Source organism: Monopterus albus, unplaced genomic scaffold (genome assembly GCF_001952655.1).
Source record: "Monopterus albus unplaced genomic scaffold, M_albus_1.0 scaffold100.1, whole genome shotgun sequence".
Taxonomy (NCBI): domain Eukaryota; kingdom Metazoa; phylum Chordata; class Actinopteri; order Synbranchiformes; family Synbranchidae; genus Monopterus; species Monopterus albus.
Window position 1 is genome coordinate 73,685 of NW_018127980.1, and position 15,476 is coordinate 89,160.

General features: G+C 39.5%; 2 protein-coding genes and 1 long non-coding RNA gene across 3 annotated transcripts in view; 1 reads left to right on the forward strand and 2 right to left on the reverse strand.

The window, feature by feature from the left end:
• Positions 1–2,907: 2,907 nt before the first annotated feature.
• On the reverse strand, positions 2,908–9,510 carry spag6 (sperm associated antigen 6). Its single transcript, XM_020609572.1, has 11 exons — positions 9,316–9,510; positions 9,130–9,225; positions 8,890–9,056; positions 7,867–8,050; positions 7,518–7,723; positions 4,776–4,949; positions 4,423–4,575; positions 4,113–4,304; positions 3,733–3,849; positions 3,471–3,616; positions 2,908–3,042 (listed from the first exon to the last, which is right to left on the reverse strand). Exons 1-11 carry the CDS (start codon positions 9,338–9,340, stop codon positions 2,979–2,981), a joined length of 1,524 nt encoding a protein of 507 aa, XP_020465228.1. The 5' UTR covers positions 9,341–9,510; the 3' UTR covers positions 2,908–2,978.
• LOC109965518 (uncharacterized) lies at positions 9,047–12,317 on the forward strand. Its single transcript, XR_002275660.1, has 3 exons — positions 9,047–9,086; positions 11,827–11,858; positions 11,992–12,317. It is a non-coding gene; the product is annotated as an uncharacterized LOC109965518 (long non-coding RNA).
• A 27-nt stretch (positions 12,318–12,344) lies between these two features.
• bmi1a (bmi1 polycomb ring finger oncogene 1a) overlaps positions 12,345–15,476 on the reverse strand; it is a 16,545-nt gene continuing 13,413 nt past the window's right edge. Inside the window, exon 20 of the mRNA XM_020609626.1 lies at positions 12,345–12,548. Within this exon, the coding sequence (XP_020465282.1) occupies positions 12,345–12,548 (204 nt within the window). The remainder of the gene's footprint in view (positions 12,549–15,476) is intronic.

The window sequence follows — 15,476 nt, forward strand, 5'->3', positions numbered from 1 at the left end:
TTACCTGTAATGAAGGAGCTCCGTCAGACATCACCCCCAGTCCACCTGCCCCCTCCATTAACCTGCTAAAAGCAACTTTCAGCAGTCAGAAGCTTGAAAAACATTGTGTACTGTATAATTGGTGTCTGTGTTTGAACCAAATGTGTTTTTGTGGGGTTCTTTTGCTTCACTGGGAGATGGAGCGAGGCGTGCATCGCTCATATGAAGAAACCCGAAGTTGTGGAAGCAGCCATGTGTTCACATGGCTTATGAAGTGTTAAGGGGAAATTAGATCACTAATGCAAATGACCAGAGGCCAAGCTGGGAAATTGTCCATTAGCTTTAAAATTAAATATCAATAAATATTTGAAGAAATAAACAATTTATAAAAAAAATAGTTGAATCTAATATGTGCATACAGAAGTCAGCACATCCCCTTTGCAGAATGAGCGTTGGCTTCACAGCAGCCCGCAGTGCTTGTACACTATCTAGACTTAAGCATAACTGTGTGTGTGTTTACTGCTGCCTCACAGTGGTCGTCGAGAGCACCCTTTCAAAGGCCAAAATGATGTTGTATGTTTATTGTTCTTCTTTAATGACGATGGTGATAATACACTCCACTTCACAAGCCTTCACCTAAACAAATTAAAGCACCCGTTCTGCTTAACAATGTTTGTTCTTGGCTGTTTACCTTGTTCATTTTTTCAGTGCTTAAAATGTTTAATTGAAAGTTTAAATCATATGTGACACATTGTTTTAACCCAGGTTTCATATGACTCCTATATGCAGGGTTAAAGAAAAGGAGCTTTGTGGGTTTTAATTGTCACCATTTAAATTTTTGTTAACAAAATCAGAGGCATTGCTTATATAGTGTAATTATTACCTTTGTGCATCGGTCTCATCACCACTTCTTGCTGATTATATAACGTATAATGCAGTTCAACAAAATAAATCTATACCTGAAAGATAAGGATGTAAATAAGTTGTTAACAGTTTGCAAATAGGAAGATAAGATTTAAATGGCGACAAATGGTAATGTGTTATTAATGGGCGATTCTCCGTTTTTTTTTTAACTGATTAAGACATAGGATATAACCACAACCACCTGAGTGAGATGAGTTATACGGACAAATGAACCTTATTTTACATATCACCCTGTTGGATTTCTAGTTCATGAAACTCGTAGAAGATTGTAAATGCGGTAAATTTTACCTGTTTGTCAGAACAAATCTGTAGTGACATGCTTATACAGACTGTTCTCCAGCTGAGTCGGAGTTCATATGACGCTGTTTCCTCTTTTAACCTAAATCCACAATTAAAATATAAAAAACAATCTGCTCATCTAAAACTGGTCACTTTCATATTTTCATTCCGTTCAGCCTTTTGTCCTTCAAAAGTTAAGTCTCCGTCCAGTATGCAAAATATCACCCCACACATGAGACGGAAGATTATTTATTTTTTTTGTTTTTTCAATCAGTATGTGGAACTTAATATTCATTTGCTATTTTTCATTTCGAACTAAATGTTACTGCAATAATAAACGCGTATTTTGGTGACTGGTTGTTTTCATTAGTTTGTAGTTCATCTAATTAGTGTCTCACACCCGGAGACTTGAAACTAATATTTAAATGCTATATCCTACATTTTTGAGCCCAAATCATCCCGGAACACTTCAGCCAGCAGCTGTCACATCCTAAAGTCTGAGTTGCTCGTTACATTCCGCCATGTGCGCACATTTAAGATGCTTGCGTTCATCCCAGTGAAACGGTTTATCAGTTTTTATTTTATTTTATTTTATTTTTACTATAGTGTTAAATGTCTAACTCCGACATTTTTGCACCTTTAATTTTAACAAAATGTTTGCCTTTCCGTTCAACATCGGCAAATAAAAATAAAGATCTTGTCCTACCAGGAGACTGACACAACGGGCTATTGGACACACACGCCTGCGCATCTCGGACAAGCTCTAATGATCCAGGTTATTTTTTCGATCGTGTTGCTGTGAATTTTCGTTGAATGCCTCCGTTAACGCGTAAACAGGTGTGTTTATAGATTACAGCATAGTCCTATATGCTAAACTCTTCATAGCCAATGATTTATTTACAAAGGGAAATCCGTCGTGCAGCTCGAAAACTTGTTCAGTTCTCTAAGAAAACGTTTTGAGATGACCTAAGTTACACCAAACAATAAAATATCTCCAATGTGGGTGTAAACTCTGATCTCTACAGACGGTGGCGGCTGGAGTATTTGCACCGGTACTACAATGTGGTGAACAATCAGAGACGACCCAGCAGACAATAAACAAAGAGCGGCTCCTCCAGCCGCTGCTCGCGCGCGCACAGCTGAATGTAGTGAGAGAGCACGACCGCCAGGGGTCAGTCTGCGCCCAGAAAACCACAGCAGAGGAAGCGATTCATTATCCCAGCTACTTGTCTTCATTTATTTGTTTCTTCTCGGCATTTTATGCTTTTACAAAACTTTTTCTATAGTAGACTGCTTATCTGAAGTGCGCTAGTCTGAAACAAGGGCTCAGATTCACATCTATACAAGCATTCAGCCTGCTAAGATGTCTTTGAGCAATACACTAATTCCCCACCACCTCCAAGGTTGCTGCTCTGTTACTGAACCTGACCTTTGACCTCTCACTAATGGGTAAAAGACATTGGTAGAAATGTCTCACTGGTAGTGAATGTTAAAGAGTGCAGAAGTTGTTTGAATGGAATAAGGTGTTCCTAGCCTCAGGCAAAATATTTAAAGGCGGCACATAATAAAGATGATGGGCTTTCTTTTCGTTTCAGTCTCTAACAGTAATGACACTTGTAGTGGACATATCCTGCTCTGGCATAATGCACACTGTACTTGCAGTCACTAACACTAGCTGGAAAGAAGAGTGTAACCTCAACATAATATAACAGATGGAAAAACCACTTAAAACAGCTTAATTGTATTATCAGGGCATATGCACTGTGCATCTTCAAATAACAGAGTGTGAACTGAAGTCAGGCCGGCTGGAAGTTCTCTAACCTCTCCAACAAGGTGTCTGAGTATCCAGGGGAATAATACCTGAAAGAAAACACACACACACACACACACACTGTAAATAACTTATACTGAAGGACATAGATTTCCTTTACCATTATTTTTCAGCTAATGCTGAACTTTACTTTTTGTTCCTAATCCATTTAATATAGTTTAACCTATGTATATCTGTTGAGTTTATTCTTATGTAACATTCAATTAATTTATTTCATTCAATTGAATTCATTTTATTTAGAATAATGTTACTGAATCATTTTGTTCCTCTGAAAAACACTCCAAAATAAAGTACAAGCTGTAGGACAGGTTTTGTGACAGTGAAAGGAAACCTTTCTCACTACAGCAGCACACAGCTTGTTATGGTCATGTGCTGTGATGACTCATTCCTAGATTCCTGTTTATTTCTCTCACAGATACACACAGATGAACAAAGTGTTTAGCATGTCTGTGTGCACCTGACAATCTCTTCGGGGAAACTGCTGTTGATGGCGTTAATGTACTCCTGCAGAGGGGACCCGGGCTCGGCATCGATCTCTTGCACTTTCTTCAGACCCCCGCTGGTCACGAACAAACGGCGAGCCTTACTGTCATGAGGCAGCACCTTTGATGGGAGGGTGTATAATAAAAAGATATTGTATAAACCTGTGTGATCATAATCTCTTAAATTTTAAAGTTTGAGATTTATCTGGATTAAAAATGCTTGTGATGCTCGCTCACCTTGCTGAACTGGCAGACCACGTGTTTGAGGATGTTGCTTGGAGCGTCGTAGAGGAGTGGCTCCAGAGCAGGCAGGTGGGTGCACTTCTGTAGGATGCTCTTCAGAGCCTTCTTACTCTAGAAAGTAAAGGACAAGAGAAGTTAAATACACTGTTTATCTAGCTTTCTAGCAAGTGACCTCTGCCTTAATCTCTGATCTCAGCTGACCTGTGACTCAAAATTTCTTCATGTATGGTCTTTAAAATAAGTCGCATTAAGTTTAAGATGATAAAGAATTACCGAGCCTGTATAAAAATTTAAGTGGACTATTCATTATAGCTATTAGCCAAGAATAAAAGATTTTTTTTCACTTTGATTTTAGTTAGTTTCAGTAGTCTTACTTTGGCCTGCAGGTCCTCTGAGCTGCTGGCGTCCATGTAGAGGTGCAACAGTTTAGGCAGCAGGTTGGCTGTGGCCACCGCCTTAGCGTGCTCAGGGGTGTGATGCCCTATCTGACCAATGGACCAGGCTGTAGCGGCCTTGATGTGTTGTTCGGGTTCCTCAGACAGACACAGGGACAGCTGGGGCACCCCCTGCAGGACGGGAGGACACACAACAAGACCAGTTCACCTCATATGGCCTACATAATCAATCTGTAGGAATGCTGGGTTCAGCTGCCACATGCAGGTGAGATTAACCAGACACACATACTTTGGAAAGAATGATGGCCATAGCAAGGTTCTCACTGTGAGCTGCCACATATCCCAGCATCATGATCCCTGGCAACCGCAGGTTTCCATTGCAGTCACCCAGATAGTCGATCACTGCTGCCATGCCACCACAGTTCACAATCACCTGGGACAACTGGAAACATATACATGCATTACTTTGTGTCCAGTTGTCCTTGTGAACCTCATATTACTCACATTGTGGGGACTGAAACTTGTTTACACGCTCACATTGTGGTGTCATCTTCTGACGTCTTCTTCCTAAATCACTGAATTTTGTGGTGATGACTTGGTTTAAAGTTATGGTAAGGTTAGGGTTAGGCAAATAGTGGTTACCTCTGGTGTGTGTTTCACCACCTCCCTCATCAGAGTAGTGACATTCTTCCTGACATACTCATCCGGGTCTCTGAGGCAGGCTATTGCTGCAGGGAAGATTTCAGCCTCTATCACCATCTCTGCCAGGCTGACTGAGTGTTTACTGATCTGGCTGAGGGCTGAGAACACCTGCCTCTGGATGGAGACAAAAACATGGCTAATTAGTTCATTCAGATTTTTGCCACTGAAATTGAATTATGTCGGAACATCACTTTTTTTTCATCTGTTAAATTATATGTTTTTTTAAAGCGTTAAACATACTATCTAAACTTATTAAATCTACCTGCATTCAATGCTAATATAGCATTTTGATTGGTTGCCAAAAGGTACTTAAATTTAACCAAAACAGAGTGCAATAAAGACATCAAACAAAAAGATATAAAAAAAATTACTGAACAGTAAAAACAAGGTACATTGTAAAGTGACGAGTGTATTTAACTTGAGCTTATTATGCTGATAAAATAGTATTGCTGCAAGCACCGTCTTAGCAACTGATGGCTTTCAGCTGAACTGTTCTCCATTTGTCTTCACAGCCGAAGGCATAGTCCTTTACAGCTGAACTATCACTTTTTACTCACACTTTACCAATTTGTCAGCATGAAATCACAACACAAATTTGTTACTCTATTCCACTATCTTGGCAGGTTGTACAACACTAGTAATCTGTAACATTTACTCAAAAAGGTTGATTTACTGCAACTAGAAATTGTATTCAATGTAGCATAAAGTACACTGAAAAAAATACCCTGCCTCATTTGCATTATAAGATTAAGAAAATCCTTTGCAACAGATTATTGTGTGGATCCAGAAAAATGTTAAGTAAAGATTTTAAGTCTGTGATGACGAACATTTCTCATTTAATTATTTCAACACTGCATTTGCATACAGTTGTGTGGAAGAATTTTCAAATCATTTTAACCCTCTACTGCAAAGCGTTGTCCTGAGGCAACAGAAAATCTCTTCTTCTACTTTTTACACTTGCAAATGCATTATCACATAGGCTATAAAAAATCAGTTTCAGGTGTGATGGGATGTCAAGGGGGAAGGTGGGACCTCCTTTCAGGAAGTGTTGCCACCTGGCTGCATGGTCTGTGTTCAAGGTGAGATGTTTGATCACTTTTTGTCCTAATAATCACTGATAACTTAGAAATAAACACTACTGGCATGTGTTTGAACATCTAATTAGAATTAATTCATTATTTGTGAGTGAATTTTCAATTTTAATTTAAGGAAAAATGCTATTTTCTGTTTGTTGTTCTAGGACAACATTGTGCATTTAGGCATCTTTTGTAGGCCACTGTATTAATCTCATATGGCATGTAAAATGGTACTAAGTGTTTAAAAGTGTTTCTTTATTTGCACTGAGTTTCACAGAAAATTGATCTATAGCCTGGAATCAGCCTGCTAGGAAAAGGAGGGATGTACCCTATGATAGTGAGGAGAAGACAGTGGGGAAGAATGGCACCCTGCAGTAGGTTTGACGGTCAGTGAAACTACTGAAGAAAGTAACTGTTGGAATTAAAACCTTAAGACTTACACCAGTAACATATAGGAATCGTTATAGAAAAGCACAACCAGTGTAAGCACTCAAGAAAATTAATTGTTTAAACATTTCAATTACAAATGTTTGGTTTCAGCTTCTCAGTATTGGAATTTTCTTTTTTCAAAGTTTTCTATCATTATTTAAATGAAATCTTTGGGTTTGGGGCTTGATTGAACAAAACAAGACATGAATGTCACTGGCCCATCATGGTAGATTAAAAAGGAGAGATGCAGGAAGCCAGGCTGTCAGGACACTCCAAAGTAATGTATGAAAAGTGTTGTGTACGCCTCTGCTTCACAGCGTCAGCAGCTGTTCCCTAGCCTTTCACAGGGAATGAACTTGTGAGGTGAAGTCAGTAATATCAGTTATCATATGTTCATTAATCAATTAACCGGTTGCTTCAATACATACTGGAATATGCTGCCTAACATTTGATGATCAAAACGCAAAGTCTATCAATGAAATTTTTGTTATGTTATGAAACTGAATAAAAGTGCTATTGTGGAAAACAGGCAGATTTTATACCAGTTGTGCAGTTAAGCACAACGTTGCCCTGAGGCAACAAAAGAAAAGAAAATTTAGGGCATAGGGGTCAAAGGTCAAAAATATCATGAGCAAAATATGATTAGAGGGTCACCTTGAAAAAAAAGGATGGCCAAACTTTTTTTTTACAAAAAATAAAAATGTGTGCAGCTGAGATGTCACATCTACACTTAATTCAGAAATCGCCGTATTGCTTGAAATCCAGAAAAGTTCAGTATAAGGGAAAGAAGAATATCAAAGAATGGAAACCAATAAAACACAAATATTAGACAGCATCTAATTTAAGTATATTTTCAAAAACAAATATTTTATCTCTTCTAATAAATATACTATTAAAATCATTGGTATTATGTGACTGAGAGAAATGACATGGAACATTAAAACAGAAAAACCTTGAGCTTCCTGAGGAACTAATGTTACATGAATATTTAGTGTATGTCTCAGATACTGATTTGATCTTATTTGCCATGCATTGTTAAAGAGCTTTTTAAAAAAAGAAAACCCCAAATTAACATTTTTTTAACAACAAGAGGTGATATTTAAAATCCTCTCCTTTCATGTAATCATGTGTTACATCGGCAGCTGTTTAAGTGATGCTTTCCTTTGAGCTGGCCTACCTTCAGCTTTGCATCTGGGTTGAGGATCATCTGAGCCAGATGTGCAATGGCACCAGTGTCGACCACAGTCTGGGCCAGCTCTGGTGTGTGTTTGGAAATGTCGCTGAGGGTGGAGGCTGCAATACGTTTAAGGGCCATCTCGGGCTCCAGAAGGCATAATACCAGTAGGGGAACAGCTCCTGCATCCACAACGGACTGTGACAATGCTGTATAGTAATGGAGAAAGGTGGGAAACCTGAATATGCGAATGTTGGTGTGTGTTCATATTAAATGTTTTAGTGAAAATGCCATTACAAAATGTATCTTCAAGTCAAGTCATGAAAATCCAGTGTCAGTGTGTCCTCTTTACATGCGTTGTGTCGTGCAATGCAGCCCAGGGCCCAGACGGCAGCCTCCTTCACAGCGGGGTTAAACTCTTCCAGGCAGAGAACCAGGGCGTCCACCCCCCCACAGGCCACCACAGCCTGGGACAGTTCAGGTGAGTGTTTGGCTACTGCACGTAGCACGAATGCTGCTGCTTTCTTATAGAACCTCTGCAAACAAATACGCATGTCAACTGTAATGACTCTGAAAAACTGTATATACATCAATAAACTGAGGGTCTTAATACACCTCTATTAGAAATAACATACAAGTAAATTATTTTGTTCTGTAATTAGATACAAATCTCATGCAAAGCCTGAAATGAAATTCTTTGTAGGTCCCTTTAATTATTTTCAAACTAATAAATGATTTAAACATCTCATGTACCCTGGAGTGCCCCCTGGGCTGTTTAAGAGTTGGAGCACACACCCCTCTTCAATTTGTTTTTCATTAAAACAGTTGTAAAACTGGGTTTTCACATTAGAGAAATAAATAATAAAATATGTAAATTTCCATAAAGAAGTGTTTTTATGTTAAGAAAATTACATATTATGATTTTTTAGATGTATATCATGTAACATGTATATGTGTTATGCAGCAAACACTGATTGTTTTTTGGTCACATTTTTGTTTTTATGTACAAGTTGAATTGGGTCAGATTTAAAGATTATTATAAGAGGATGCAATGTCCCATTAATAACAAGAACTAGGCCTTGTCTCCCTGCACTCTGTGCCTGAGTGGGCTGACAGAGAGAAAGCGGGAGAGAACAAAGGCCTGGTTGCTCTCATAGTAGAGGGCTCTTAGGTTTTGAAGTAGCCCCCAGGCAAACTGCCAAGTTAGTCCAGAACACACTTTAACATTCAGGAGGCTGACCCTGGGGTCCGGCAGGGTGACAGCCTCTGTCCGCCTCTCGCTCCCCTCTCTTACAGCAGCCTCTTAAGTGCACAGACAAACTGCCAGTGGCCCCACACGTCCAGGAGCAATAAATTAGCAGGAGGAGATACTGACGTTCTGTGAGGCCAGAGAGTGGACCAGCTGGGGCAGGATGTCTTCCCTCACTACAGCCTCAGCCAGGTCATCGCTGTGGTCTGCCAGGCGGCCCAGAGCCAGCGCTGCTGTCTGCTGGATGCTGGGGACCACATCCAACAACAGGGGACGCAACATGGACATCACACCTGCAGGAGAGAAGACACTACAAATAGCAGGTAATGCTAATATATTATTAATGGTTATAATGTGGTTTCTTACCAGCATTTTGAAGAATTTCTATGTTTTGTGGTCTGACTGCAAGATCAGCAACAGTTTGTACAAACTGCATCCGTGATTTCTGATACTGCTCGAAAACTGCAGAGCACAAATAGTAAAGACAGTGTGAATTAGGCTGCCAGCTGCTGTATCCCCTGCTTATGAATCAAAGCTGGTTGTGACTCTGACCTTGAATGATCTGCCGCTGACTCATTGTTACTCCAAAGAAAAATGCCTCCTTTTAACGATTTGTATACGTCTATCCACAAAACAAACACGCTGAATTAATCACAGCACTGAATGCAGCGTTTCTCTTGGTCGTATCCAGGTTTACGCTAGGTGCTGTTGTTGCTACATGTTGCCATGGCAACGGACAGGAAGCAGAATGTTCTGTTTTCACTGCCGAAGATTGTCTATTGTAGCGACGAGTCACTGCGTTGCTCTCTGATCGGCTAGTACGTCGCTTGTGCTCGTGTGTCCCGGCGTGTGTTATGTTCAGAGTGAGAGCTCTGTCACCGCCGTCTTTAGTTGCCACATGTGGCCTATGTGTCAATGACACCGTTATTCACCGCGTTTCAAAGATAAAGAAATCAAAATTAACGCCACTTTAACTACAGACAGTAGACAATCCAACATATAATCTGTTTACAGTATTTTTTAATTTTTAAACTTTTGCTTACCTTGCCTGTTCAAAGGTTGAGTCATCAAATGACTCGCGGGATGAATGGTCATAGTTATTTGCTTCATAAAGCCCGTTTAAAAGAACCCATGGTGCCTAATTATAGGTTAGGTTAGGCTTGAGTAATTGTTATTGGGCAACAAAATGTCACTGAAATGTGACTGACCCAAAGGTAGCCAAAAATCTTATTATTAGGCTAGTGCTACCATAGCAAACAAAAAGGCAATGAAAATGGCCTAGAAGAAAAGTAAATGCAACGATGATAATATGCGGAAATCCAACATTATTTTTTTATTTTTAAAAATAGGTCAGGTTTTGATTTTGAACGTGTCAGCCCACAACTGAAAGAGATAATTTAGGCGGTAGAGTACAGATGTGTTATTTCAAAGCCCAGGCTATTACTTGATGTGATAGTATAAATAAATACTCTTTATTCCATATCAACTATTAGAGTCCTAATGTTTGTCATTACAAATTAAACTCAATAGTTTTTTTGTGAAAGTGGATCATAGTCTACTCTAGTTTTGTTTAGGGCTATTTTCTTAGTCTTTTAACCTTCTCTTTTAAACGTAATCTAAATGTGGGTTGTCCTAGACTGTATCACAGGGAGCCTAAATATCGCATTAAATTAAACGAGTATTAATGGTCAGTCTCGATGTAATACAGCCTATTTCTGCGCACTAAAACCGTATTTTCACTTTTTAAAAATGTGTTGAGTAGACTAATGCAAAACCCTGGTTAAAAAGCATAGTAAATGTAACTAGACAAATGCATTTCTTGAAGAAAATGCGTGTGGGTGCTGTGTGTCTCTTACTGTGTGACTGTGTGATACTAAGTTAATTTTAATGTTTCTGTTTTAAGAAATTAAAATGTGTGCCTAACCCCTTTCCCTTGCCAAGCTGCATTAACCAATGACAGAAACCAGTAAATACACACCTATACAGGAGGTGGAGAGCTTGGTGGTTAACACCACTGACTGTGCTATGGCTGGTTGGGGTTCAGTTCTCTGTCAGGGCATGATAAACTGTTTTGCTAAGCTGTGTTAACCAATATCAGGAGCCAGTAAAAGTTCCAGCAGTGTTCCTGTACAGCAGGAGGTTGATACTACTGACTGTGGTGGCGGGTCGTAGGTTCAGTTCTCTGTCAAAGCAGTTGGATCATTTTGTTGAGTGTGATATAGATCCTTGTGCAATCTCCTTAATTGATAACATAAATCAGCAAAATTTCCAAATACGTCCCTGCATAGCAGGTGGATGGCTGTGGTATGGCAGGTTGGGGTTCGCGGCCAGTTGTGGGTCTTTCAGCAAGGCCCTTGGTGCTATCCGATGAGCGAGGTACACCATGAACGCTATGGTGAAGAGGAGTCAGGACACCAGGGAAAGTGAGGAGATGTCATCCTCCCCAACAATCGGAAAAGACTGAAGATGACAAAGATTTGCTTCTCGGGCAGGTAAAGTATAAGGGCTAAAACTAGGGATAGATGCCGTGGGTTTATAGTAGGGTCCTCCTGAAACCAGCAGGCTGGCAATACAAGTAGAAGAGAGAAAGGGGTAGAAGAAGAAAGGAAAGGGTTACCTGTGGTAGAGTAGGAGTAGGCAGAGAGGAGGTGAGAGAAGAGAACTGTTGTATGCAATTACAGTGTTCCATGTTGGTTATAAAAACTCAAGCATTTATATCAAAGTTGCTCAAACTCATTTGAAATTAGTTTGTCACTCTGTCTGTCCTAATTATAAGAATAACTCTGATCACAGAAAGACAGAAACCTGTACAAACTAACACATTTCACAAAAATCATCAAACATGCTGGAAAAGTCGACAGTTCTTACTAAATGCACATTTTACACAAATAAGATTTATTAAAGGGTTATTTGCATTCTTTATTCAGGTTTCTCAGTATATGATGCACTTTAAGGCTAAACAGAGTTTTAATGACAACTGTGTTTTATTAAAGCTTGTACATTGTATTTTGACATTTCTGTGTCTTAATTGTTTTTTGTGTATTGGTTTTTGTCTTTGGGAAGTGCTGAAAATAGCAAGCTGGCAACAGAGAAAGGTATCTTTATCTACTGGGGTTACAAAATACAATAAAAAAATGTTTTTAAAAAGCAGGGGATCTGGTATCTTTAACCTCCTACCAGATCTCCTATCTTTGTCCTCTCTAACCTCCTTCCTTACCTCTACCACAGATAACCCTCTCCTTTCTTCATCACGACCTTCTCTCCTCTACCATGTTTCCTGCTTGCTGGTTACAGGAGGACACCATCACGAAGCCATGGCGTCTAACTTTATCTTAGTCCTAGACCGTGTCTTCTTCAACCTTCTCAAGCTTCAATCTTGTGGGGAGGATGCTATCTCCCCCTAACCCTGGTGTCCTGGCTCCCCCAGCAGTGGCTTTCATGATGTACCTCACTAGGCAGACAGCATTTAGGGCCGAAGGACCCACAGAGCATTTGTGCATGTATGTGGATGTAACTATGGACGTGTGTAACTATGTTAAAAGAATCAATAAAGAATGAACTTTCCGATATCTGTCTGTTCATCACGCCTTTCTCCGTGTTGCCTCCTCCACCTCTATGAGCTTATTGCTCAGCTTGCTGGTTTCAGAAGACATTCCACTGACACTGAGGTTCTTAGTCTTAGTCATGACCTTCAATCTCAGGCTTTTGTAGACTGTTGGAGAATCAACAATAGTTTCCTTCAGTCCAACATCCAAAAGCAGCACAAACCTCTGGTGTTCTCCAATCTGTGATAATGACCAATAGCAGAAGCCAGTAAAAGTTCTGAATAGGTTCCTGTACAGCATGTGCATGGTGCAGTGGTTAAGGCCACTGACTGTGGTATGGCAGGTCGGGGGTTCGTGCCAGTTCGCTGAGCTGCTTACACAAGGAAAGATATGCAGGCCTGTATCTGCAGCCTCCAGAGTATGTCAGTGTCCACAGCCAGGAAAAGTGCAATTAACAAAGGTGACAACACCAAACATTTCTCCTTATCTTTTTACTCCACATCCTATTCTTCCACTTTCCCTGGCTACAGACACACCCTGGAGAATACAGACATCAACCTGCCACGGAAGATGACATCTCCATACTTTTCCCAGCTGTAGATACCAACATGCATATCTTTCCTTGTGTAAGCAGCTCGGTGAACTGGCATGAACCTACGACCTGCTGTAGCACAGTCAGTGGCATTAGCCACTGTGCCACCCATCAGCTGTACAGGAAACTGTTTAGAACTTTTACTGATTCCTGTTATTACCTAAAGTCATTGGTCAAGGAAGGAGGTTAGAGAACAGAGAAGAAATGAGATCAGGGAGGAGGTTAAAGATACCAGATCCCCTGCTTTTTAAAAACATTTTTTTATTGTATTTTGTAATGTAGTTAAGTATTTTGTAACCCCAGTAGATAAAGATACCTTTCTCTGTTGCCAGCTTGCTATTTTCAGCACTTCCCAAAGACAAAAACCAATACACAAAAAACAATTAAGACACAGAAATGTCAAAATACAATGTACAAGCTTTAATAAAACACAGTTGTCATTAAAACTCTGTTTAGCCTTAAAGTGCATCATATACTGAGAAACCTGAATAAAGAATGCAACAGCCCTTTAATGAATCTTATTTGTGTAAAATGTGCATTTAGTAAGAACTGTCGACTTTTCCAGCATGTTTGATGATTTTTGTGAAATGTGTTAGTTTGTACATGTTTCTGTCTTTCTGTGATCAGAGTAATTTTCATTTTTACCTGTTCATAGTTTATATTGACTTGTACAATTTTGTGTTATTTGTGTAAATAATGTGTCTTTTAAGCCGAGAGCTGCCGAAGAAATTCCCTTGTGCTATTAAATATATTCATAATGACAATAAAAATTCTTGACCCTTGACTAATTGTTATAATTAGGACAGAGAGTAATTTATCATCTCCGTTTTCCCTGACAAACTAGAGTTTTAGCAACTTTGATATAAATTCTCAAGTTTTTAGAACTAACATGGAACACTCTGTAATTGCATCCAACAGTTCTCATCTCTCACCTCCTACTCTACCACAGGTAACCTTTTCCTTTCTTCTTCTACCCCTTTCTCTCTTCCACTCATGTTGCCAGCCTGCTGGTTTCAGGAGGACCCCACCACGACCTAGTCTATCCCTAGTCTTAGCACTTATACTTTACCTGTGCGAAAAGCAAATCTTCTTCTTCGTCGATGCTGACTCAGCTGCCACACTATTACGTATAGGCCTGTGTTCCATAAAGACTAATATCTAGCCAGTACCGTTCCTCCTTCCATCTGTTCGCCTGGGTATTTTCTTAAATAGCTACAGTCTACTGCTCGTTTGAATTATCAAGGTTCAAACCAGCTTTATGATTTAGGTCTACTTAACAACTTTAAAAAATCTCCTAGATAAGTGGTTTAACCATCACAACTGTAGGCTATTTTAGGGCTTTAATATTTTACAATTAAATTAAATAGCCTAAACATTAGGTGAGGGGAAAAAATGCCGTGATTAATTCGTTTAAAATAGTTCCTTTGTTAGCCTACCTTTAGCATCCAACACAATCCTAGTATTCCAATGAAATGTTTTGTTAAGGAGCAAAGTCCAATGCTGGTTTACATGAGAACTAAAATGAATAATGAAATTTTAACACCTGTGGCAGTGAAATGCAACTTCTCGTGTGATAACTCAGTGCAAAAAAAAAATGTTTTAACAATCTCTTAGTAAAATGTATTCAAACAATGTGATCATGAGCAGATCTGACTCAGATCAGATCAGACATCTGGCGTTACGCACCGTCTGTCCATTCAAATTATTGCTTTCATGAGCTTTCGCCAAAAAAAAAAAGTCGACCCTTATTTTTCCATAAGTGTAAAATGTTTTATTTAGATGTTTTATACTGTGCAAACAGTAACAATACATTAAGTCCATACAATCGAGCGATACAAATACGGAAAACACGGGAGACACCAAAAACATCTGTCACTGAGCATGAGATGGAGCTCGACGGGAGCCCAGATCGTTCCCTCAGCACAAAGGGCAGAGAATAACATCGCTGATTAAATATGCATTTCGGTTCTATTTACACGTGGATTCTCTAAAACTGCTTATAAGCAATCAGATTCCATTGCAGCTACAAGAGCGTTTGGGCTATTATCTTCCAGTAAAAGGCCAAGTAACGTCATTTTCTTCCATAAGCGTTTGTCCGTGTAACCACTTTTCCTTCCACTGGAGCCACATCGAGGCTCTAGACACTTTTCCTGAAACCCCTCAAAATGAGTCTTGCGGGTTAAACACGCCAAATCCTCTTTAATAAAAGAAAAGTGTTGTCATGAGCATGCGTGTTTAAACTGACGGCTTCAAAATATCCCAACACACATGAAATATTCATGATTGACACGTTTAATTTGAAAAATGTAGACTAAAAGAAAATATAAATGTATCTTCAGTCAGTTCTGTAAAATAAAGATGTAGCTTTATGGGGTATAAATGCTTGTTTCTTCTCCTTTTCCCCCCCCCCCTCCCCCTTTAACATCAACATCTTTCGTCTGACTTCCACGACACATCCTCAAGACTTCTTTTGAAATGTCTCTGATCCCACTAAACTTACAGGATGCAAGAATATTTAGAACAACAAATGGAGAGAGAAAAGAGAACATTGTCTACACAAACTACGTCTGCATGAA